The sequence below is a fragment of the Miniopterus schreibersii genome (genome assembly GCF_964146895.1).
Source record: "Miniopterus schreibersii genome assembly, chromosome: 9".
NCBI lineage: Eukaryota > Metazoa > Chordata > Mammalia > Chiroptera > Miniopteridae > Miniopterus > Miniopterus schreibersii.
The window spans coordinates 68253192-68280933 of NC_138118.1; the positions used below are offsets into that span (position 1 = coordinate 68253192).

Below are 27742 nucleotides of genomic sequence, written 5' to 3' on the forward strand. Positions count from 1 at the left end.
TTACAGAATGAATTGAGTAACTATAATTAAATAATATGCATTCCTCAATAGATTTATTCTACTTGGCTTCCTCTGAATAACCGACAAAAAAAGAGAAATCTTCCAAAAACACAGGTCTGATCATGTTATTCCTACAGTTGAAAACCTTCAAAGACCTCCCTTGTCTTTAAAAAAAGAAAATTTTCAGTGTGGCTTTTGGAGCCAACTTCAAGCTGGCAATCTCATAGCACAGAGCAGGAGTTTTTCCAACACTTTCCAGAACGAGGACCCGTTTCAACTTCGGAATTGCTCACAGACTGTATACCACCCAGCATGATCATAGCAGAACTTTTAGTATTTATCAGTTGAATAATGTGTAATGATAACTAAGTTAGCAACATCATTAAATTAACTTTACCAGTGACACCTATATACATTTGAAAATAATATATTTATTATCTACAAGAAATTCTGAGCAAAATAGGTTTGGAGACTTTGTAAAGACTTTGTGGACCATGGTTGAGGAACCAGGCCTATGGTGAAAAGTATAAGGATTTGGTCATTTCCTGGGCACAGTACGTACTTGTACTGTTGAAGCTCTGTTGCCTCGAACTACGCTTGCAGAAAGAATACGCTTAATACTTCCTTGCCAAAAAAAAAAATGAACTATTTAAGACCAGGGTTCTAGTCTTAGTGACCGGGCTCTAGGGCTTTGTATTAGTTGATTCCTCTAGTGGGCTGGCTCTCCTGAGGTATCAAGACTCCCGCAGCTCCTCCTTCAAGACTCTGCTTAAATGACACCTTCTTAATGAGGCAACCTGCTGTGTGAGATTCTCAACACCCTGTAACATACTTCAAACTTTTTTTTCTCCCAGAACTTATCATTTCCTATCATCTCTAGCTTACTGTAGAATTGTCTTTTGTATTATGTTTACTCTGCCTCCCACCCACCAGAATGCAAGCTCCACAAGGTCCGAGGCTTTCTGTGATTTCTTCACTGGGCACTCCAAGCTTCTAAAATAACGCCTGGAAGAGTGAACTTTTTAAAAATGATTAAATCTTTGATGACTCATGCCATCTTGTTGATTCTGATCCTTCATCTGTAAAAAGGGGATGAAATCTCTCCTACTCAATTTGCAGAGTGGTTTGAAGATCAAGTGAAGGTGATCCAATCATTGCTCTAAATTTTATGTGATTAAACTTGTAATTCTTCCTCACGGGATGGTGCTGGAGAAGAGGTAGAGAGAAGAGAGCCTTCCCCTCTTGCCTAGAAGCCTACAATTTGGAAATGATAATTCACCTCCTCAGCCAACTGCAGCTTCATTCATGAACCTAATCTTATACATTTCATAGACATGACTGGTTGTATCTATAAAGATTACAAATTATAAGCCATCCTGCTTCAAGCTGGAATGTTTTCCCCCCTTAAAATGCTTTTAATTTCACAGTTGAGTTGTACAAGTCTCCACAATTATAGGTGTGATAGTTAATTTTATGTGTCAGCTTGGCTAGGCTATGGTGGGTGCCCAGTTGTTTGGTCAAACACCAGTCTAGGTGTGGCTGTGAAGGCATATTTTTTTAGATGTAATTAATATTTACAATCAGCTGACCTTAAGCAAAGCAGAATATCCTCCATATTGTGGTGGGCCTCATCCAATCAGTTGAAGGCCTTAAGAGCAATGACTGAGGTTTCACAAAGAAAAAGGAATTCTTTTTTATGATGAAAACAGGAATCTTGCCTGAATTTCCAGCCTGCTAGATTGCCCTACAGATTTCAGACTTGTCAGTTCACACATTGTGGCAATCTCCCAAATAGTCTAGTCGTTTCTTTCTCTGGAGAACACCAACGAATACTATAGAGCTCTGAGGCAACCAATGCTTTAGAAACAGTGCTAGTGAAATGCCTGCTGAGGGAGGCAAAGGCAACATGCACCATCTGACAAGTTATTCCTTAAAAAAACTAGTTTTCATTGAGACATAATTCATGTACCAGTTTTAAATGTAAAGTTTGAGTTTTCACAAATAAATACAACTGTATATCCATCAACCCATCAGTGTACTGAGCATGTCCATCAGCCCTACTGTCTTTCTCTGCTGTTCTGATTTCTATTACTATATATTAGTTTTACCTGTTATAGGACTTCACATTAAAAAATTCATACAGTATGTACTCTTTCGTAAATAGTTTCTAATGCTTAACATAATGTTTTTCAGATTCAACCATGTTGTGTGTACCTGTAGATTTAGTTTTAATTTTTAATTTTAGGTTTCTGATCATCTTAAATTTATTTTTGTATTAGGTGAAATGTGGAAGTTGAAGTTCAAAGTTCTCTGAAAACTCCCATTGTTCTAGAAAAGTTATTGAAAATATTTTTCTTCCCCTGTAAAATCACTGTAGTACCTTTGTAAAAATCAGTTGCCTATATATGTGTGAGTCTATTTCTAGATGCCTTATTTTGTTCAATTTCTCTATCTTTTATTACACCAATTCCACACAGTTTTGATTCTGTAGCCTTACAAGTCTTTAAATCATTTGATGTGAGTCATACAATTTTGTTATATTTTCAAAGAATAAAGGTATTCTACATATTTTGCACTACCATATAAATTTTAAGAATCATTTGTCACTTTCAAAAATAAATGACTGCTGGTATTTTGATTGGGATTGCAGTGAATTATAGCTCAATTGGTAGAAAAGTGTTATTTTGTCAATCCGTGAAGTTGATATGTATCTCCATTCATTTAGGTGTTAATTTCTCTCTGTGGAATTTTATAACTTTAAGTATAGAAATTGTGAACATTTTTCTAAATTTATATTTCTAAGACTTTTATGTTTTATTATGCTACTTACTGTGATATTCTTTATCTTTTTAACTTTAGTTTCCAATTTTTTTGTTGCTAGAATATAAAAATAATTTAAATTTTCTGTGTTGACCTTATATTTGAGGAATCTCAATATTCCTCCAAAGCTAGTTAACTATGGGACTTTTTCATGATACACTGATTAGGGGTGGGGTGGGATGGGAGATGGGTAGAGGGGGGCAAAAGGAGGAAATGGGGGACACCTGTAATAGTCTCAACAATAAAATAATTTTTTAAAAAACGTATGAAATTAATATCCTATATAGCACAATGTAAAAAAGTCATTCTTCTTCTAAGATAAATCTGCTTCAATAAAAAAAATCTAGATTTATAATTAATGATACTCTCAAACTCAGTATCTCCCATAAATTAAAACTATAAACTTTAGATAATAAATTTACTGTATATTTTTTATTGAATTTAATGGGGTGCCATTGGTTCACAAAACCATTCAGGTTTCAAGTGTACAACTCAACAAAATATCAACTGCCCACAGCATCGTGCACCCATCTTCCCAAGCAAAGTTTCCATATCCCTCCTTTGCCCACTTCCACCTACCCCCACCCCCTTACCCTCTGGCAATGTGTCATGTGATACATATAGACATATATATAGACACACACACACACATATATAAAATGTATGTATGTATTGGGAAAAAAATATCTGTGGAGAATACTTCTCTCCCCAGAACAATCTAAGTGACAAAGAAAACTAATTTTAGATTTACTTCTTATATCATGTTTTATTTTGTTGTACTATTTTCATAAATATCTTTTTTAATCAATTGAGTTACATGAGTATAAGGTATACATTTTCTTAAGGATACTGAAGACAAACATGAAGGGTACACGAAGTCAGTAGTCTGATTTACCTTAATACTCTGAAACTTGGGCAAACCTGAAATTATGTTGTGTGAGTTTAAAACCTTTTTTGTTTTGTTTTGTTTCTAGTGGATTTTTGGGGGGGTAGGATGGGAATCTGAAGATGCCTAAAAGATATGGCATATTTTCCATGAAAGTTCTTAGGGAGGTGGCACTTGGCAATAGGTAAAGTGGAGAATGTGCTGCCTGTGGAGAAACACTCCCCAAGTCATTCTGATAGGTTCTTGCACCATCACCACGATTACCCCACCGCACAAAGAATCATGGAGGCAAAGCTAAAAAATAAATAAATAATGCATGGGAAAACACTGCTTAGAATGTTCTTTATAATATACAATTAGGAGTCCAACCCAAAGCAAACTAAACTACACAATGATCCCTGGAAGCAAAGATAATTAAGATAAGCAGATAATTAAGGTGAGCGCTATTAGGAAAACGGTGTTAATGGCTCCCTAGGACTCCCCGGAATGTATCCCACTGAGCCAATTCTGACAGTGAAACAGAGCAAGAATCCGAGAACAAGTCCTCCTGGAACCAAGTATTTCCAGAGAGATTCTGCTTTTTTTAAAAAACAAACAAACCATGGTTAATTTTTAAACTGATTTGAGATTTTACTTTAGTTCTCTACAAAATTAAAACTGTTTTTCTAATACAACCCCACATACAGCTGATCAAGGCAACCCAGTTCAGGAAACAATCCATCCGAGTCTCAATGACGACACAGCCAGTGTCAGATCTAATTGCACTGAGATGGGAACATCCCAAAAGAGCAAAGAGGGGCCTCAGCAAGTCTTGGGATGTCCTCCGCTGCCCTCTGGCCAGGAATAGGGTCTGAGAAAGTACAGTGATACCTGAAATGGCCAAGCACTTTTAATATCGCTCTCCCCATCTTTGGGAACAGGCTGTGGGTACCCCATTATAAAAAGCCTCTTTCCCTTGATGTGACTTTTTCTCAGTAATGTCTTCAGGCTCTGCTCTCCAAGGCCCCTCGCCTCCCTACACATCCATTCTTGTCACTGCATAGGAACAACCATTTGCTTCAGCTCCATTTCCTGTTCTTCAAGCCTCTGTAAAAACTAGGCCAGGTTGCCCGCCCGGCCTGGCTCAGCGGTTGAGCATGGACTAGGGATCCAGGAGATCTCATTTTGATTCCTGGTGGGGGCACAGGACCAGGTTGCGGGCTTGATCCCCCAGCAGGGGGGTGCAGGAGGCAGCCGATCAATGACTCTCTCATCATTGAAAAGATATATTTTAAAAAACAACTAGGCCTGGTTAATAGGATGAACATCTACATCAGACACAGTAATTGAATCAGAAAATAAAGATAGGTTTTACGAACAAGCTTTATGCGAGTGAAAACCAGGACTTTGGTGAAAATAAATTGAGATGAAGATACTAATTCCACTGAGTTTACAAACTAATAAAATATAAACATGGAGCAGGGGAAGGTTATGTTTGATACTCTTTAGAAAACTGCAAGAAAACAAAGAAACAAGTTAATAACTATGCATGGTATCAGGTGGGTGCTTGAAATATGGGGGGGGGGGACTTCGTGATGTATATGATTGTCCAAGCAATCAGATGTATACCTAACACTAAAACAAAATAATATTAAATGTAATTGAAAAATAAAATTTAAAAAAAAGTCAGATAAGAAAAAATTAAAGTAACAAGATGTTGGGTGTAGGCAGGGTGGAAGAGACAGACAAGAGAGAAAAAGGCAATCACTCTTTGAGCATATGGGTCCAGCAAAGCATAAGGCCATGGATTTTCAGTTATATTATTAAATCAATTTGTGGTGTGTTTCTGACATTTGCAATTAAACATTCCTGACTGATGAGTCAATTATTCATCGAATTAATTCAACTGGCTTAAAAAGCCATTCTGCCTTGATCTTCAGTAAATTTGGTTGAAACTGACAAAAATGCTGCATTTTTAAAAGTTCTGAAATAAGCCCGGCTGTCATGTCTCATCGGTTGGGCATCGACCTATGATCCAGGAGATGGAGGTTTGACTCCCGGTCAGGGCACATGCCTGGGCTGCAGGCTTGGTCCCCAGTGGGGGGCATACAGGAGGCAGTGGATCAATGACTCTCTCATCATTAATGTTTCTATCTCTCTCTCCCTCTCCCTCCCCCTCTCTGAAATCAATAAAGATATATACAAAAAAAGTTCTGAAATAATAATAAAATTTTGTTCAGAAAGTATAAAATGAAATCTATATTCTAACATAAAGCTACATAAATATTTACACATATTAATTAATAGATACTATGTTGAGAAATCAAAAAACACTATTTTAAAAATATTAAGGTAATTAGTTGAAAATTTGAAAATGAAATTAAAATTGATATGCTTATATTATATAACAAACTATGGCAAGTGTATGTTTATTTCATAGCTCATTAAAAATTATCAATATTTACCTTAGTTACAATTTTGCAATTTTCAAACAATACATAGTCTACATTTTCCTTTTAAAAATAAAATTTTTAATAAATTTGGTATTTTGGCAAAAAAAATTTGCATTTCCCATCTAAAATATCAGAAGCATTAGAAAATACATGGAATTTAATATCCAAATAATATAAATCAATTAAAACTCTGACTAAGAAGGCTAGAAATTAGCAGTAGTTTAGTCATGAAACATAAGACAAACTGGATATTTGATGAGACAATCACACAGATCTAAAATTTCCATTTAAGTTTAGCATTTAAAGTGAGATTAAAGGTCATGAGAGAAAAATTTCCTTCTTTCATAAACCTTGTTAAAGTCAGGGAATCTATAACAGTAGATACAAATTTAGTAATTTCTGTAACTTTTCTAAGACTTTTAAAAAATCATAACTTGGTAAACTGGTTGGATTTTACTGTTTTTCTTTCCTGCACATTTTAGTTAGTCTGGAAATTCACTACTCACAAAAGCCTAAATGAGAGAGCTCTCTGTTATTTGGTCTTAGCACATAAGCTTTCTTATTAAATGAGCTCCCAGCGCTGGCTGGTGTGGCTCAGGTGGGTGGAGCTTCTGACCCATACACCAAAAGGTCTTGGGTTTGATTCCAGGTCAGGGCCCCTGCCCACCTGCCGTTCCATCTCTGGTGGGGGCAGCTGATTAATATTTCTCTCTAACATCGATGTTTCTCTCTCTCTTTCCCTCTCCCTTCCTCTCTCTTTAAAATCAATAAAAAAATCAATCAATCAACCAATATAAGCTCTCAAAGATACACTAGCTGAGAAGATCTGCAATCTCAAGGTAGGGGTTTCCCCAGAACCAGCCACACTGGAGGAGACAGCAAAATAACTATTTCCCATTACTTATATTCATGAATTGACCACAAGGGTCACATTTGCCAACCTCTGGGGTACACATATCTGTGAAAATGAAATCCAAAATACACCAGTTACACATTTCAGCACCCAATTAATCTGATATAATTCAATCAGTGAAACCTCTCTTGCTGAGGGCAAGGGTCAGGTCTCAGCCATCTCGTGACTTCCTCCTGTCACCTGGCAAAGGGACTTTCTTGCACATACTTAAAAACAAAAACAAAACAAAAATTGTTTCTTTCCAAGGCCTTAAAACATTCAGCAAAAATCTGAGGAAGGTAAGAAGCATTCGCTTGTGACTTACTTGACTTGAGAAAGTATGCTTGAGAAGGAAACCCATGTTCTAAAGACTTTGCTGTCGAAGGCTTTTGATCTTTTAGTTTATGAAAAAAATGGAAACCACAAAATAGAAGGCACAACTTGAGAAAATATGAACAAGGCTTTCTGAAATCACACTGGCTGGTTCATTTATTAAAAATTATTAAGCTCCTTCCCATTTGCATTTATATAGTTCTTCAACTGGTGGTTTTTAGGCTAAATGCAATGACTTCCTTACCGAATTGCTATCAAGGCTCAGAGATGTGTCATTGCATGTTCCAATCTTTGCTCTACGATTAGCATATTTTGGGAAAATGATACAGCATCTTCATCTAAAAAAATCAGATCATGCCTATTCTCTTTATGGGCCAGAACTGAGAATTCAGCAACTAAATCTTTAGCAACTTCTTATATATGTTTTTAGCCTGTTTCTTCTCATGAAGGTCAGAAAAACAATCTATGTGAATGCTGGGCTTTCTTAAATTAAAAAGAGAAAGAGAGACTACCCTCCCTGAAGAGCCTAAATCTTGTAATTGCATCAAAACATCCTAAATATGAAGTCAGAAGTTTAATAAAGGGATAAGAGGATTAAGATGTTGAAAAATAGGGCACAATTATATTAAACTCTAGTGTACATATTTAGCAAAACTTATTAATCCTATGAGTAGTTCAAAACTAAATAGATCGAGTCAGACTTAGAGATATCTACCTGGTAGACAAGGGAAAAATGGCCTAACCTTTAACTAGAAAGGAATTAGAAATATAGACTATAATGCAGATGCTTTAGAATACTATAAATGCATACATTCATACACTAAAAAAAATTTTAGATGGAGCTTGGTATTTGGTCGTGGGTACTTTTTCACAGCAGCATATCCTCAAAATGCTGTTTTTGTTATCTTACTTTAGATAAGAACAGAGCATAAGGTTGGCTCAGGCTTGGAAACTGAATGTAAGGACATACCAGTAAGAGGCATATAGATTAGTTTAATGGTCTCTATTTAAATACATTTCACATCACCCTAATTTTAACTTGAAAGTCTACAAACAAAAATTAACTTCCTTTCTTTCAGTACTTCCACCGAAAAATCTTTGTGGCAAACAATTTTTAAAATGTAAATAAAGCATGTCCTATAGTGAACAATTTCTTACAGTCCTGAAACCCCTTTTTAAAACTCTGTCCATGGAGCAGAAGATCTGTGACCTAGTTGTAAAATTTACCATGATTTAGAAGCATTGAGGGTCTAAATACAGATTGAGGATGACATTTTTAAAAAGAAAATAGAGTAAAAAAGAAAAAGAGTAAAATGTATAAGTTTAGCTGAAAAATGTGGTAAATTATCCATGGTACTCGTTAAACACTATTTCCTTATATTCTTCCTGATACAGGATTTCAACATAATACAGTGATTAAAAATATGCAAAATATAAACACTGACCAAAGCATAATAATAATATGAATAGTGTCTTTGTGAAACATCTGTGTTTTTTCTGTCCATTAAAATCTAGATTCTAAAAGAGTTACTGTAGATATGTTTGTTATTAAACCAACTCATTTCCTACTAGCATTAGCATATAATTGCCATTATGTATTCAGTAAGAGGAAGTTAAAGTTTAATTAAAATATATTTCTTTACCAACTGTCAAAAGTGAGTAATGAGATGAACTGAAAACTAATAAACCTCACCATTTTCCAAATACAAATCTATATGCCAAACATTACTCATATCTCCCTGATTCTTAGTGCAGAGAGTCCCTCTCTATTTCCATTGTGATCATAATCAGAAATGCTGGTAGGATTTTCAGAGACAACACATGTTCTAATTTTACAAACTTATTATCTTTTCTAAATATTGACTGTGTGAAACAGAAAATAAAATTTACATACAACCAACTCTTATTCCTGGAAAACAGTCCTTAGTCTATGATTTTGGAAGTGATACTCTTAAATTACATGGAATATCTAATAGTCAATAGGCCGCAGATATTTCAAAGTATTCAGACTTATTGTCATTGACAAAGGATGTCAAATCTTAAAATAATTATTTTGATTTCACATTTCTGTCTGGTTTCACTTCTCAACCTCCTTGAGGTTCTCAAGTCTCTAGCAGGCACATCATGTTCTCTACTTGATTCAGTTAAACATTGCAATTTTAGAGTTCTTTGTACAGCTGCTTTTGCAGCTTGGATAATTAGTGTCCATACAATGAAAATAAACAGTAAAGTTATCTTCCTCCTTCTAATGTTATTTAAGGAAAGACTGCATAAAATTGCTGTGAGCAGGGTATATACAACACATTTTATTTCAAAGGGCTGAAATAATGCCACATATATTAGAAAACTCTCAATTTTCCAGGGACTAATTATTCAATTTGTTCTTTCAGCCTATTTGTCATGCTTTTACCCCCTATTTTATTACTCAAAATCTCATAAATGAAATCTTCTTTTCAACTTTTCAATGACATTGATAATACAGCAGGAGTTTTACTGGGGGACAGTATGACTCCCGGTGAAGTTTCTCAGTGTTTTCTGCAACTGCACAAACATGTCTTCCCTGAAGATGACCAGCAGAATTCCAGATATCAGATTAATTGGCTTCCTTTTTTTTTTTTTAACATTTTTTGTTAATCCTTACCCGAGGATATTTTTTCCTTTGCTTTTCAGAGAGAGTGGAAGGGAGGGACAGAAAGGGAGAGAGAAACATCGACGTGAGAGAGACTCATTGACTGGTTGCCTCCTGCACACCCCTGACCAGAGCTCAGGACGGAGCCCACAACCGAGGTACCTGCCCTTAGCCTGGGCTGAACCGGGACCCTTCCATCCACAGTCGGATGCTCTGACCACTGAGAAAAACCAGCTAGGCTCATTGGCTTCCTTTTGTCTCCAGTCCTCCTGACTTACTACTGCAACTCTGTTTCCTGGCAACTCTTTTCCAAGTCTCTGAGACAAAATACTTCTGGGTTATACGCTCTTAAGGTAATGGGTCACAACTTTCTCAAACTCAACACCACCATTTTATAGCAATGATTTTTTAGTACTAGTTTCACTAACCTGAACTGAATATAGATATATAGATAGATATAGATGATAGATAGATATAGATATAGATAGATGATATAGATATAGATATAGATATAGATATAGATATAGATATAGATATATAGATATAGATATAGATAGATATAGATATAGATATAGATACAGATATAAATATAGATGATATAGATATAGATATAGATATAGATATAGATATAGATATAGATATATAGATATATAGATATAGATATAGATATAGATATAGATATAGATATAGATATAGATGCCCCTAATGCATTTGATATGTATCTACCTGAATCAAGCTCTTTAAAAACAACTGTACCGGTAACATAAAAAACAAGTTTCCATGTCTTTGGCTGTCCACCTCCCTGCTAAGCCTGCTCCAACTGTTACTACGCTACTACTATGTCAAGAGCAAAAAATCATGTATGTGTGTGTAATCATATGTATATGTAATCATATATACATACACACACACATATATATATATGTACACACACATATATATAAACATATATGGAATCTGTGTGTATAGTTTATTTTACATTTCTAGCCCTATTTCGGTAACAAACCCCTTAATTTGCATGGAGTGGGTACAAATTAGTCTGCAATATTAGCACCCTGCTATTACTGTGGTAGGCAGCACCCACTATGGCTCCCAGTGACCACCACCTCCTGGTACCACACCTGTGTAATCACCTCCCTTGAGTGTGGGTAGAACCTAGTAATTTGCTTGAGATGAACAGAACACAATAAAGGTGACGGTGTGTCACTTGGTGGTTGTTACAGAAGACTGTGGCCTCTATCTTAGTTCTCTGTCTTGCTGGCACTGATGCTGTGAGGTGCTCCATGGACAGGCCTCCATAGCAAGGAATACAGGCAGGTCTCCATCCACGGGCTTGTGAAGAACTGAGGCCTCGTGAAACAGCCCAGAGGAACCGAATCCTTCCAATCCACCTAAGTGAGCTAAGGAAGCACAGCATTCCCAGTGGAGCTTTGGGATGACTGTAGCTTTGAGAAATGCCCAGAGCTAGAGAACTCACAGACGCTGGGAGATAAATGTTTTGGGGTAATCTGTTATGCAATAATAGCTAACTAATATACTTAAAGAAATTAGTCCATTAAGAAATTTCCATGGCCACTTTCATTCATAAAAGTTGATTCTTTTATTAAAAAACAATTAAGGGGAGATCTGTAGCAGAGGTTTGTATCTAATATTCCATTTCATTTAGATATATCTAAGTATAATAGCTTACTGCCACTCTCTCTAATGAGTCTTCCAAGTAAGCTAACCAAACTCCACAAGACAGTTTTGTTTTTCAAACTTACTCAATTTTGAAGAGACATTATATTTTATGATCTTCATATTTTCCCAAAGAATGATTATGTCTAAACAATAAAAGCCAAAACAACATTGAAAGTGAAAAATATTTAGTCTCATAAACATTCCCACATCAAAAGAGCCTGATTACGCTGGACGGGGCATTATGGGTTTCTGTAAACAGATTTGGTGCTGAGTGTTTGGTGTGCATGCCCTGTGAGTCAGTGCCATGGAAAGTACTGCGTGTTTAGTAAATAATTCCCAGTTAAATTCCAAGTAATTGCTCATTGTAGGAAGTAGAGTTTTAAGTCTATCTTCCCCCAAGATTATCATTTAAAAAAAAATGATCTGTCTTCTGCTACTTGCCAACATATGCCTATTTGTTCTTCAAAGGATCACACATCCCTGAAGGATAACTCATGTCTAGAAGACTCAAAGCAAATGGAGTGCATTTGGGAGGAAAACATTGGTGTCAGTTGTATCCTACAAATACAGGTCTTTTGGCACAAAGGCATCCTAGAGAAGTGGGACCTGTTCACATATTTCTTATTGTTTCATTATGAATTTACCTGAGATAATTACAGAGATTCATAGTCAAGAATGTTTTCTGAGTATCCTTTGCAGCACATACAAAACTTTAAAACCCAGACAATAGTATTTAACTCATCAAAACAGACAGATCTCCTTTATACTTTGTAACAGATGAATTCACACAGCTTTATCTAATTTGATGTTGTTAGTAAAAAGCTTCATTTCATAGTTCCATGTCCTATGCTGGAGTCAAATAGAAAGATTTTCATAAATCTTTTATAAATAATTACTCTTTTAAAAAATTACAGAACTGCTTGGCAATGTTCTTCCGTTTTTGTATGCCTTCCAGTACTGCAGTTGTAGGAACAGAAGAGAAAGGCATTCAGGAGCAGGAAGGGGGTAACGGAGCTCCTCCAGTTTATCCCCTGACCTTTTCAGGGCTTGCATTTTGTAGCTCTGCTGACTGGTGCAATTCTTCCCAATAGCCCCATTGTGTGAAAATGCTTATTAAACCAAACACTGTTTTCGAAAGTGCTGCTTCCCACTATATCAAACCCAGTGGAGTGACAATTCACAGGGGAAGAAGGGAAAAGAGAAAAGGGATTGACCGAAGTGGTGCACACTCCCTGCCATGACAAGTTTCCTATTTCTTTAACTGAGCTCTGATGGACAAGAATTCCCTGTCGTGCGTGAACTGAACGTTTGTGTCCCCGCAAATCCACATGTTAAAATCCTAACCCCCAATGGGATGGCATCAGAAAGTGAGGCCTTGGGTTGGTGACTAGGTCATGAAATTGCAGCCCTTGCAAATAGGATCGGCGATCTAATTAAAAGATAGCCCAGCCAGGCCACACCCTCTGCCCGCCCTTTAAGGATAAAATGAGAAAAGGGCTGTGTGCCACCAGAAAGACAGTCCTCGCCAGACCTCCCCCGGCTAGCGCCCTCATCTCAGCCTCCAGAACGGTAAGAAGTCACTTTCTGTTGTTTAGAAGCCACCCAGTCTCTGGTATTATGTTACAGCAGCAGAGCAGGCCGAGACATCCCCTTGTTGTCTGCCACTTTAAGGTGTCTGGGGCAAAAAAAGAATGGTTTCCTCTCTGAGCTATAATAAGACATATGAACTATAATGAGTAATTTCTCAATAAAATAAAGGAAATAATAGTATAGGTAAGTTTTATGGTCACAAAGGAAAAGAAAACCTACGCTCAGTTCCAGAATTTTCCCGTTCCAGAGTGACATGGTAGATAGTGTCACCTGGTCCGGCCTGTACACCTCCTGTGTCTTCACCTGTTCACCCAACAGAGGCTTCATATAGTCCTGACTTCTGCATTTTACAAATGAAAAATCTGAGACCTAGAAAACTTATTGTCACTATATCAAGGTCATATAGCTAGTTTTTCAATTACAGGGGAAGACACTAATTCAGTGCAAGAAATAATAAGTTATAATAGTTTTGGGAAATTCTTTAACCATGAACCTCTGTGCCTCTATCTCTAAAGCCCTGAACATATAAAATGCAAAGATTAAACAGAAAACTGCTACATGACTTTATAAATTTTATAGACTTTATAAATTTTATCATAAAAGTTCATGTGCAAACTTTTATTTAAAAATGTATACTTGCAAATACTGCATAAAAAAAGTCCTCATAACAATATTTTAGGCTTCAATTAAATGAATACTACACACTCTAAGCTATTGGCTTAAATAGTTCATTCCAGAAATAATAAATTTCTATAAGTTCACTGTTATATGATCAGATATAGATTTTCAAATAATTAGAACATGTTCCCCAAACACATAATTTTATATCTTGAACCTCAATGGTGACTTGCATAACAAAGTTGAAATAATAGGATAAATGAAGAGTAATATTTCCTGTATAGAGTTATTTAAAATAATACTCTAAAGGGGACTAAGCTCCTATATATGATTAAACTATAAAACCTGGTTTTAATATTATTCATAGTTGTGTTTGTATGGTTGTTTTAGAAAGAAGGATAGGACCTGATTTAAATTCATTCAACAAATTGTGAAGGTAAACTTCATGCTGCATTTCTTGTCTGGAGCATAAATTTCAAATATTTTCTGATTTATTAACAGTTCGAGGAACTGAGCACTGGATGATAGAGTCAGAAAACTTTTTACTATATATAAATGGTCAAGCCAGGCACTTGATCCTTAAGTATAAGTTTAAGATAACCACAAAGAGCTTATTTAAAATTATTAATTTATTGAGATCACTAGAATATTTTAAAGTCAATTTTAGGGAGAAAAATTAGTGCTCTACTACATTGATAGAGCTAAGGAACTAGCATATTCAATAATTTAACAAATAATATCTCTATGATTAGAAAAAATGTATATATGTGGAGCATACCTAGAATTAAGCAAAGCATTTGTTAAAATTTCTTGTCAGTAGAGAAAATATAAAGAAACTAAGTTGAAATATTATACAATTAGATGTGTTTGTCAGTTATTTAATTACCAAAGAATGATCATTAATTGATCACAAACAGCATTGTAGAACATTTACAGATACTAAAAAAAAAAAGGAATCAATCTTTAGCCCTTTCCAAATCAATTTTTCCCTAAAGGTATATACAAAATATACACAACATCTAATTTGTAAATTACATGAAGAAAGAAACTATAGCTAATTAATTATGTTTTATTTTACAGCAAAAAAGATAATAAAAGACTGAAATACTAAAAAAAACCAAACAACTAAGTTTAAATTCATCAAACGCAGAAAGTCTTATATATATGTGTAAAAGAATTCTACACAAACACAAATGGAAGCTTAACAGCTTCATGTGTTATTTTAAAAAAGGATTACATAATTCTATTTAACTATAAACACCATATACATCAACACTGTGAAGGTGCAGCCAAAAAATCAAGAACATCTACATAATCAGAAATATCATATCACAGCAGATCTTCTTTAAGCCCAAAAGACCATATACATAGCATAGATACTGAAGTCAGTTCTCTATATTCTCTCTTCCAAGGAGGGACTATCAATAAGCTGAAAACCTACCCAGAGATGAAGCACTTCATATTACGTCTTAGGAAAAACGGTTAAAAATCTAGAAAACCTTCATTGGTCAGAGACTTAAAAGAATACATAACTATCTATGTAAACAACCTAATGACTATCACAGAGATGGATTAGATTTAGGGAAAAAGTCCAATGTAGGAACATTACAAAAAGTTTTATCTCACACCACCATGGTAAGCAGAAACCAACACTCTTTTCACTAAACAGCAGACAGAAGATCCAGCTTATATATTTTCACATCCTTAGAGTTAACAGAATGCCTATCAAGTAGGCAATCAGTACTAGAGAGACTGATTTAACTAAATGGAAAAATTAGTATAGAAGCATAAAAAGAGTCAGTCCAGAGATAGAGGTTTCTTTACTTAGGACATATTTATGAGGAGTGTTTTCCAAAGCTTGTTTTATGGAACGTTAGTCCCATGAATTATCTACAGTTAAAGGGTTACAGGAGAAAACAGAAAATGGCACACCCCTTGCCCCCAATTTGGATATATGAAATGCTCATTAGTATGAAAAGGGTTTCTGAGAAGGCCTTCATTAAAGAAGTCTGCTTAACTCTTTTCACTGATGCTTCCCCATTTTTTTAAACCATAGCCTCTTTTTAATGGCCTATCTGGTAAACAGCACCGGGTCTTTGATAAATACAATTTACGGTGGAATTATGCACTGGACGGTTTGTTGGGCTAGTAAGAGTCAACTCACACCTGTGTCTTTGAGAATAAATATATTTTACACATTCTCAATACTTGAAACAGCTTCACTATTATATTTTTAAGAAGAGACAAGCTGCGCCCAAGTGTGCTATCCTTGTTTCCTAAAATGAGGAGAAGCATAACTATTATGTTAATGGTAGTAGTATGGTTTATTAAGCTGTGCCTTAGTACAGGTGCTGGGGCTTGCCCAGGATGCTCTTGATGTGTAAAGCCCTGACATTCTGCCAGTTGTTTTTGAGCAATAACACCAGGAAATCGACAGCTACAAGGATGTTGTACACTGTCATCTTCACATGACCAACAGTCACGGCCAAACACAGCACCTTCTTCATCTGGAACTTGATTGTGGATTTCACTTCATCGACTTTGGCCACCATGTTCTCACTGTGGGTCAGCAAGGAAGGGAACTTGCCAGCCTTACTCAGGCCAGGATTTGTGGGATCTGCTTGATGAAAGACCCTGAAGCCAAAAAGGCATCATACTTCTTGGCCAGCTCCTTGATCAGTTTTTTATTCCTGAGTTTCTTCAGCACCTGGATGTCCAAGTTGGGGATATCCACAGCCTTAGCCTCGTAGCAGTGCTGCTGGTCCCCCAGAACACAGAGAACTTGGAGAGAGAAGTGGATTTAAGCCTGACGGTGCCCAAGAAGCATTTGTCTTTCTGAGGGTCATAGTTCTTCAAGCTGATCTGCAGCTCCTCAGTCTCCAAAAACTTGCTGCGCTTGCATGGTTTCCCATGGAGGACTTCATGCACCGCCTCACACAGGGTATCATGGGAGACTTTGTTGCTCATGGCTCCTTGAGCCACAAAAAACAGAAAAGAGGGAGGCATATCTTGAAGGTCTTGCAAAATCATCTTGTACCCATTTTTGGAAGTTTAGTAGAGAGCTGGTTTAGCCAGTCCAACTTTGCTCAAAACAACGGAGGTCAGATACCAAGCAGTAGGCAGCAAAGGCTCCTCCTTTCCAACAAGGCCACTTTTTGAAACAGGCAGCCTTCACAGGTACAGAGTCATGTACACACTCACCTGACTCCATTCCATAAATGTGTGGAACATACCGGGGGTGGGAAAATAATTTCATTGTAAATATAAATTCTATAAGGGTTATTAGGTTCAGCAAATAAATACACAAGATGTCCAGTTATATTTAAATTTCAGAGTAACAACAAAGAATTTTTAGTGCAAGTATGTTCCATGTAATACTTGGGATACACCTATACTAAAAATTATGGTATATCTGAAATTCAAATTTAACTGGGAATGCTATGCTTCATCTGGCAACCATATTGGGCACTGAGATGTCAGCTATAGTGGATCATGGCCCTTTTAACTTAGCCTAAATCATAGGTTGAAGAGAGTTCCAGGGACTGTGTGCACTCTACTGTTTCTCAGCTTTTGAGATCTTCAACAAACTCTATTTTATGTCCTCATAGTGTAGCATTAGTATGCATCTACGATCCTTGCATGGCACAAGAGAATGAACTGATTTGTTTTTCCCACCATAATCATCTAGAGCACCACCAAAGACAATCTAATGAAGAGGAAATATTCCTGAACTCTGCCAGTTATATGTCCTTGGGCAAGTTTATTATCTCTTTAGGCTTTGGCTGTTCTGACTCCAATAGCCCCTAAGGCACTAACGTTTTACAATTCCACGGTCCTAAGTAAACTAAAGTTAGTTTTGTTCTCTATGACTAACCGGAGGTCATGCTTTCATATTCTGGAAGCAGAGGAAACAACCTCAAAAGTTAAAGAAAACTGAGGGACTGGCTAAAAGATGATCCTTATATTTAATTAAAATCCATGTTTCAAAAGAAATGTTACCTTCAGGCAAAAAAGGCACCTTAAATATTTCAGCAACAATAGCTGTTATTCATCATCCATATAACTTTAAATACCTGTCATTTCCTGGGCAGTCAGTACCAAATAACTTTTATTCCAAACCATTAAAAAAGCAGTTGACTATTTCATTTATGTGACTCCTGTGTGGTACATCTAAGAAACTATAAAGCATTCTGCAAATTCCACGAAAAGTATGTATAAAGGGCAAATCCACCTTCTCTACAAGATTCTCCAAATAGTTTGATTTACATAACATTTCTCTGCACAAAGAATCTATAACGCTAATTCATTTTACCTTCAGCTTAACCAACTTGCTGCTATTAAAAGACAGTGATGACAATAAGAGATTTCTCTAATTAAATAATATGTCCTCTTGTCATCTGAATGCCAAGCCCTGCTTTCAAATGATTAAAAACATGTTCACCAACATCTTTAGCACAACATAAAAGAAATAAGCAATTCCAAATTATACAAATGGCTAAGAGCTGTGACATTAAGACTGCCAAGTTCAATACAAAAGTCCAGTTAAATATGGACTTCAAATTTCAAATTCCAAATTTGGAACATACTTCAAATTATTTGTTATCTGAAATTCAAATTTAACTGGGCATTCCGTATTTTTTAGTCACATATCTGGCAATTCTATGTGGGCTACCTATGATGAGATATTTGCAAGTTTTCATCTTTTTCCCCTAATCAAAACACTTGTTTTGATTTTTACTTTTCTCCTCAAGTTGAGAGGTTCTATCTACTATAGAACATGAATAGATAAGTAATTTTCCAGCCGATTTTTTTCTTATTAATATTTCTTTGCTTTTAACAAAGTCAGGTTTTCGTGATTAAATCTGTAGTCTAAAGAGCATACAATCTGAAGAGAACAACATTTTACCTACCTGTGGGTAATATATGAGAAGGCCACAAAGTAAAATATTTCTTTTTTTCACTTCCTTTGATAGCTCCCTAATCTGCATTAGGTTTTCCATTTTCTGATCAAAAGGTACTGATTTATAATCAAGAAAATGCACCTGAAAAATAATATAAAAGTTAACAATTAGAGTAGCGTTCCTTCACTTTTCTTTGAACATGTAACATTAAAGAAGGTAAAATTATAATATTGCAATTATTTTTATCAGTTTGTGTTAATCTCTAGTTAGGCATTCCAAGCCATAAATATTTAATATGATCAGTGAATCATCCTTTATAAATACAGATGCAGTAAACACTCATGGAAAATAACACAAAGTGTTAATATTCTGTTTCAACTTGTAACAGAGTCAAACATATATGAATATTATATTACCAATTTATTCAACTTAAATCATAATTTGTAATTTGAAACTAGGCCAGAAGCAAATATATATAAATATATGTTAAATGAACAATATCAATAAAATTCAAGCTTGCTTCCCTACTTAATTACATAAAGTTCTTTAGAAGAATCCAATTCAAAGTAATTAATTGGTTTACTATTTAGATGCCATGGAATGCCAGGGGACACCATGCCCAACATATTTTATGTGGATGGAAGACCCAGGCATTCTGCAGTGCACAATCAGAATGACCTTATTGCCAGCCTGGACAGACAGGCATTTCTTGTTTAATAGAGATGTTTCCCTGACATATTTTGAGTTCTGAAAAATCTGGAGCTAAAATAAGAGGGGGTGGGGAGAGGGTTTGTAGGGGGAAAATAGCACAAGGACAGTAAAGACAGAACCTCTCTCATTTGTAATTATAGCCTTTACAGAGATGTAAAATATACAGAAACAAAAGAGTGAAAATAATGGGAACACGTTAAAGGGGAAGGAATGATGGATACTAATATGATAAAATGGAGAATGGAGCTCTTCGCCTGGAAGCTGCCATTAGGGTTGGGCCAGGAGGAAGTGTAACCTGCCAGAGCTAGGCAACCTCTCTGGGAAGTCAGAGCTGGGAGCCAGGTACTCGCTTTTAATTTTCCTAAGAGGGACCTAAAAGAGCGCCTGAAACTGTTTATTTAGAATGTAAGTTGATTACATTAACTATTAATTATAGACATTAATAACTTTGGGAGCCTAAAAATGATAGAACTAAAACTCTAGGCAAGAATAAATTATATTGGAATGAAAATGCCCAATGGATAATTAAAGTGTGCTGAATGTATGTTTTGCTTTGGAGAAGAACAGAAATTAGAAACTTTACAACTCATAGCTAATTATGCATATTTCCAGAGTAATGGTATTTAATTAAAACCATACACAACTATATTTTATAGTTTCTGAATTTGCAGAAGGAGAAAGGATTATGTCTATCAACAGCAACACATAAGGGGAAAGTAGCAAACAAAACAAGTGGCCAACCACAACAACAAAATTAAATAAGCTTGTAGAAAGAATCCCAAATATAAAACTAATAAAAAAATAAATGTAATATACTTAACTCTTTTATAAGTAACAGATTTATCAGACTGGATTTTTAAGAAAAAATCGAACAATACGCTAGTTATAAGATAAATATCTAAAGAAAACTATCTGGAAAAGTACAAAATAAAAAGATGAAAAAGACATTCCATGTAATACTACCAAAAATAAAGGATGTAGCAATATAATGACAAGTAGAGTTTAAGACAAAAACCATTAATACAAATAAAAAGGAATAGTAAATAATAAAAAACAAAACTTATAATGATCATAATCTTATTACTAAGAACACAGATTTGTATGCACACAAAAAATGACTGAATTATAAGAACACAATTTCCAAATCCATAAACACAGAAGGACGCTTTATTGCAGTTCTCTTAGAAACATATCAATCAAAGGAAAAAAGAATAGTATAAAGGGCTTCTGCTTCTAGTGCAGCAACTGAGTTGAGGGTTTTTTACCCTTCCTTCCAAGGTTCTCATTCTATTCCTGTTTACCTGGCTGTTCTTATCTAGGAAAAGTTGCATATGAGCTGATCCCACTTCCACATTATATGAACCTAACTCCTTTATTTATCAATCACACATAAACTAATATCTCTTACAAAGATGTGTACTGTAGCAAAAATATCTAGGCTGAACTGAAGGACATGGTAGCATGGTTTTTTGTTATTATTGTTTGTTTAATTTATCTTTATTGTTGAAAGATATCCCCCTTTTTTTCCCGTTGATCCCCTCCACCCCGCATCCAACCTGCCCCCCAGGCCTTCACCACACTATTGTCTGTGTCCATGGGTTATGCACATATGCATAGAAGTTTTGATTAATCTCTCCCCACCCACTACCTCCCTTCCCTTTGAGATCCCTTAGTCTGTTTTATGCTTCTATGTCTCTGGATCTATTTTGTTCCTCTCTCTATTTTGTTTATTAAATTCCACATATGAGTGAGATCATGGAAAACTGCATCAGGAAGAATCGGAAAACCTGAATAGGCCAATAACAACTGACGAAATTGAAGCAGTAATAAAAAAAAACTCCCAGCAAACAAATGTCCTGTTTTGGATGGCTTCACAGGGGAGCTTTCTAATTCTTTAAGTTGTAGGGTTAGATAGTTTACTAAAAATTTTTCTTACTTTTTGAGGTAGGCTGTAGTGCTATGAATTCCCTCTTAGGACTGCTTTCCTTGTGTCCCATAGATTATGGGTTGTTGTGTGTTCATTTTCATCTGTTTCCAGGAAGTTTTAAATTTCTTTCTTCATCTTAGTGATAACCCATTCATTGTTTAATAACATGCTATTTAGCCTCTATGTGTTTGAATGTTTTTGAGTGTTTTTACTGTAGTTGATTTCTAATTTCATGTCATCATGATCTGAGATGCTTGATATTATTTCAATCTTCTTGAACTTGTAGAGACTTGTTTTGTGTCCTAACATGTGGTCTATCTTTGAGCATGACCCATGTGCAGCTTTGGGGTGAAATATCCTGTAAATATCAATTAAATCCACCTGATCTAGTGTGTCATTTAGAGTTACTGATTCTGTGTTGACTTTTTGTCTGGAAAACCTATCCAGTGAAGTCAGTGGGGTGTTAAAATCCACAACCATGACTGTATTACTGTTGATCTCTCCCTTAAAGTCCTTAAGGTTATTATTGATAGGTCCTTATTTATTGCCATTTTGATTCTTTACGCCTATGTTTCTCTCTCTATTTCTTCTTATTATTACAGCAGTTCCTTTAACATTTCCTGCAATGCTGGTTTGGTGGTGATAAACTCCTTTAGCCTTTTTTTTGTCTGGGAAGCTCTTTATTTTACCATCTATTTTGAATGATAGCCTTGCTGGATAGTGCAGTCTTGGTTTCAGGTCCTTGTTTTGCATTACCTTGAATACTTCATGCCATTACCTTCTGGCATGTAGAGTTTCTGATGAGAAGTCAGCTAGCAACCTTATGGGAGCTCCTTTGTAGGTAACAGATTGTTATTCTCTTTTGCTGCCTTTAATATTCTCTGTCTTGAATTTTTGGCATTATAATTATGATGTGTCAGGGTGTGGGAATCTTTGGGTTCTTCTTGCTTGGGACTCTCTGTGCCTCTTGAACTTGTGTGACTTTTTCCTTCACCAGGGTAGGGAAATTTTCTGCCATTATTTCTTCAAACAGGTTCTCTAACCCTTGCTTACTTTCAACCTCCTCTGGCACTCCTATGATGCAAATATTGTTACGTTTCATGCTGTCCCACAGCTCCCTTAGACTGTCCTGTTTTTCAATTGTTTTTGTTTTGGGGTCTCTGATTGAGTGATTTTTTTCTACCGTCTTCTAATTCCCTGATCCGATCCTCAGCTTCCTCTAATCTGCTGTTTATTCCTTCCAATGTATTCTTTATTTCTGCTATGTCATTCATTTCTCACTGGTCATTTTTCATAGTTTCTGTATCTTTTTTCATGCTTTTGGGCATCCTTACAATCAGTATTCTGAACTCTATATCTGAGAGATTGTTTATCTCCATTTCATTTAGCTCTTTTTCTGAAGACTTCTTTTGTCCCTTCATTCGGGGCTTGTTTTGTGTCTCCCCATTTTGGCTGCCTATTTGGGTTTGTTACTAAGTATTAGGTAGGCCTGTTAGGACTCTGAGTCTTTTTGGAAGGTCTCTGGTGTAGGCCAATGTCAGACGCTGTTTATGACTGGCCTTGAGTATCCTGTTTGGAACTATCAACAGCCCATGGCTTGAGGTACCCTCTTGCGACTGGGTACATTTGAACAGGACCCAGAAGCACACCAAAGTCTGCTTTTCCAAGGCCTGTGTCCACAAGCAGAGCGGGAAAAACACTCAAAGCACTCTGAGGTCTACCTTTGCTTGCAGGCTAATTTGATTCTCTTAATGAGCCTCAGGCTGTAGAAACTCCTCTGGGTGGGGCCAGAGGTTTTCCAGTAGGGCGGGGCAATTGCTTCCGCCTCAGGCAAAAGCTGTTTGGAAGGTAAATGTCTGCCTGTGAAAGATGTCCTCTGCAGAATGGGGGAATGACTTGGCACAGGAATCCAGAGGGATGCCCTCTGAGCTCTATCTCCAGAACCTACAACCCTAGGTTCCCCTCACACAGCTCCAGTCCACTCTGCCCTCCCTTTGCTGGAGTCCAAGGTGAGTGGCTGCACATGAAACTTTGTGCATTGGCTCTTTAAGAAGGTGCCTGCATTTCTAGCCATCTCTCCCTGGCAGATAAAAAAACCAGCTGTTTTTCACAGCCAGATGTTATGTGGGCACCCTTCTCGTTCTCATGCTCTGGGCTAGGAATCCCAGCCTGGGGTTTAGGCCCCAGAGTTCTCAGTGGGAACACCCCACAGCTGAGATATCCCTCTGGACCTTAAGCTGCTGCCTGTGGGTGCCCAGCCAGCCCTCTTGCGCCTCTGTACTTCTTACCAGTCTCTATGCAATCTCCACTTTTTCCCCTTGGTTATTTGGGTGCTCTCCAGCTCATCTTCAGTTGCAATTGATTATTCAGGATGGTTTTTCTATATTTTAGTTGTAATTCCAGTTTGGTCCTAGGAGAGTGTCAGTGTATCTTCCACTCAGTCAGCCACCATTTTTAATCTCAGTGCTCTGATTTTTAAGAGTTCTCACCAAGTCATGAGATGTCTAAACAGGGACTGAAAGACTCACTCCAGCTACAGGTCCATAAGATACAACATACACTACCTCCTTGGAAAGAAAAAGATGTAATGACACTTAAAAAAGGAAATCAGTAGGCCACAGATTCCATGATTCCAATTAATGAAATGGTGCATAAAAGTGAGTTCCAGGCAAGCTATTTATACATCTACCAACTGCCTATGTTATCCCATTAAGCCAAGTACCTAAGTTATAGGGAAACTTAAGAAATATAGTAATAGAACATATGAGATTAACGCAGGTCCTTTTCTTGAGTGATTAGTATGTGCTAAACATTGTGCTAGTTGACAAAGTTAAATTTTAAAGAAACAGATATGAATATTGACCTTATGAAATGTATAATCAGGCTGTAGGAGTAGGATGCAACTCAGTGTTCCCCTTCAGCAGCTGGGGAGGCCTGATGACATATGAAAAGCAGGAGATAATCTCCAGCAGATGTACCTCCTACTACCAATACCGTGAAACCTGAGCACATACTTTTTATTGTGCTACTAATTTTGAACTTCTAAAATATAGCAGCTACTTATGAGTTCCAGGAAAAATTTCAGTTGTTACACGAACACAATCAATTTTAATTTTAAAAACTGGGCAGGTTTATACGACCACAGCAGAGGGTTGCAAAATGATCATAATAACTCAAGAGAAATGTAAATGCTTTTGCCTTAATAAAACAAACTTACAGCCATTGAAATAGAGCAAAACATTTCATCTAGGTTGAGCCCTTTGATCTCTTTTTGCATTGTTCACTAATTTGCTACATGTCAATTACAGTAAAAACAATATTTCCCATTTTGGATACCATTTCTAATAGTCCTTTTACGTGCATACATAAATAAAGATAAGGATCTCTTCCTACCACCCCCCAAAATGTGTATTTTTTTAAAAGGTAGCAAATTCACTCCTATAAACTAGTAAATTGCTTAAACATATAACATGTGGATAGCTTCATAGCTTTGTGGGTGGGCCAGGTTTCCACTCACAAAGTTTGGAAAAGGATTCTCTGGGCCTCATATCTTCTACATTCAGCCGTACACATGCTTTATATTTGTCTAGTAACCATTTAATATGTCCCTGGTCCCAGATGAATTCCAACTGATTTTTGATATTTTAAAATGTGATTTTTTTCACTTGTCTCTGAGGACAGGTACATTAAATAAAGACAATAATTAATATCACATACAATGCTCTTTATAACATAGGAATGTTCCATAACCCCATGTTTAATACTTCTCTCATTCCAGAGTCCATGTTCACGGGAAGGCCTGGGAAGGGAGTCAGGATTCTCAATAGGAAGAGAAATAGACTCTTTGTTTATTTGACTAAGAAGTAAGTCAATTTGTGAAGTATAAATATATATCCAAATAATGCCCACCAAAGTGGAAGGAAGGACAGTCAAAATTAAAGTTCTGGTAATTATCAAATAATTGAGTTAGAAAGAATCAGTAGATAGAACAGAGGTTTTCTGAATCCACACAATAGATAATGAAAAATTATCTACATATGTGTTCAGAAAAGCAAATTGTGTGAATTACGCCCAGCATCTTGAAAACAGCACTTTTCAAAAGAAATAGTAAAATTTAATAACTGATGAAACTGGCCAATACTAAGCAGATCAAAGTAAGAGTTCATCTTAAGGATTAGAAAACATCAGAAAAACTTTCATCTCACTTCAACTATTTATAAATTACATGGATTCTATTAATGAAAATTGCTTTAATTTAATAAATTATACTTTTAAAAAGAAAAAAGCAGCAGCTTTCAATACTGAATCACTACATTTTAGAACAAATTTAAATCAATGCCATCATGAAATTCAACTCATATTTCTGATGAATAGAAACTAATTAAGTTATAAGCTATCATGGAAACTCAAAGCAAATGCTTAACAACCCATTTGTAAATCTTAACAAAATAAAATACCATCAAAATTAGTAGATTGAAAAACAATGACATGCAACAAAAGGTAGGAAATAAAATGAATGTACTTTGCATTAAATTATTAACCACACAAAAGGTTTAAATGTTTCCATTTATCCAAAGAATTAAAAAATAAATGAGTTTTGTAGTATCAGTACAAATGTTATATTTGTGTATACTTTTTTTAGATGCTATTTAAAAGATCAAAGAAGTGAATCCAGAACTTCATATTTTAAACAGTCAATAGAAAAACCTAACATTACTTTAAAACATGTTTTAAAAAATCAAACTGAACATTTTTTTTAGTTCCTTCACAAAGTGATTTCTCCTATAAGAACATAACCTTGCCTCTGCTGTATTATGGCACAATTATCTGAAGCATTACAAACATCTATAATTAACATCTGCACCCTCTGTAAAAAATTTTAGAATCAAAAGTTAAAAGCAATCCAATGATTAATACTAAGCATTGGTCTGTTTAGTTAACATTATTTAAAACATATAACTATATATATTTACTATTTTTTTCTCTGAAAAGAGTTGTCAGAATATGAAAAGCAGGTATGTGATTCTTCACTGAGTTTATATATAATCTTTATGTATTTTAGTGACCTGTCAAATTTCATTTTGCGAGATAAAATTCATTACTGCTTAAGCAACAATCTATAATTATTATTGTGGTTGTCCAAAAGCCATTTATTTAATCATTATATGATATTTTTAAAAAATAAATAGTGAACATGTTTGCAGTTCACAGACACCTTATGCATTTAGACCAAACATTAAACGTTAGTCTTAGAAAAAATGAATTACCCAGAAATTCCAATTACAGTGATTCCAAAAACAAATCGAAAGATCATTGATATTTGCTTTGTTGAGCTATTTTTCATTAAAATAAAGTGCTTACTTAACTTTTTATTTCTAAGAAAATTCTTTTCCATAAAGCTACGTCATATTAAAAAATTGGCATAATGTAAGGGTGGCCAAATAAAACATAGTCTAGAATCTCACTGTCTCTACTAGAGAAACCACTAGCCATATATGGCTATTTACATTATATTCAAATTTATTAAAATTAAATAATAAAGTAGCTACACCTCAAGTGCTCATAGCCATAGGTAGTTAGTGGCTACAATATACAAGTCTAGAAATCAAACATTTCATCATTGTAAAATATGCTAACGTGCACACTTGTCTAGCACAAAAGAAGTCCATGTAATATCATTGCTAGGTGTACATCCCATTAATATGTTTGGTAATTACCTATGTGTCTGTATCACAAAAGGAATTTTTATTCCTGCCTGAATGTTCTTTTACTACTTAAAATCCTACTCTGAGAAATTAGATCTAGAAGAGGCAAAATTTTATAGAGTATGAGCTAACACAGACTAAGTTTGTCTTATTTATGTATAAAATATATTCCTGAAAATGTGGATGCATATGAATGTGTGAAAATAAAACTTTTACACTGAGCTAGGCCCAGCTTCTGTTTCTGCCCAAGAGGGAGTAACAGGTACTACATTTATTTTTGTACCTGAAACAAGTAAAAAAGTTATAAACTATATGAAAGAAAGAGTTTTAAGATACAATACACTAAGTATCAAGGGACGTCTCTGAGAGGTGAGAAACAAATGAGCTGAGCCCTATATTTGCCCCAACTCACTGTCATAATATTTTTTTTAAATTCAGGCCTAGGCATGTCTAGATACACATCAATCAATCAAAAACAATTTAAAAGTGACACAGATATTCAAATTAATAGAAAATGACATTAAAATCATTTTACAAGTGTGTTCCGTGTATTCAAAAAGCTCCGAGAAAGAATGAGCATGTTAACTGAAGTTCCTGAGTAGGAAGAGGGAAAAAATA

The 27742-nt window shown here is 35.6% G+C and overlaps 1 protein-coding gene and 1 pseudogene across 4 annotated transcripts in view; both read right to left on the minus strand.

Annotated features, from left to right (window-relative positions):
* CRPPA (CDP-L-ribitol pyrophosphorylase A) overlaps positions 1-27742 on the minus strand; it is a 168652-nt gene that overhangs the window by 50764 nt on the left and 90146 nt on the right. For all 3 annotated transcript variants that reach the window (XM_081147686.1, XM_081147684.1, XM_081147685.1), the window contains one exon: positions 18791-18922. In XM_081147686.1, coding sequence (XP_081003812.1) covers positions 18791-18922 — 132 coding nt within the window. The remainder of the gene's footprint in view (positions 1-18790; positions 18923-27742) is intronic.
* On the minus strand, positions 16220-16847 carry LOC308561966 (large ribosomal subunit protein uL1 pseudogene; annotated as a pseudogene). Its single transcript has one exon. The product of its transcript is annotated as a large ribosomal subunit protein uL1 pseudogene (transcript).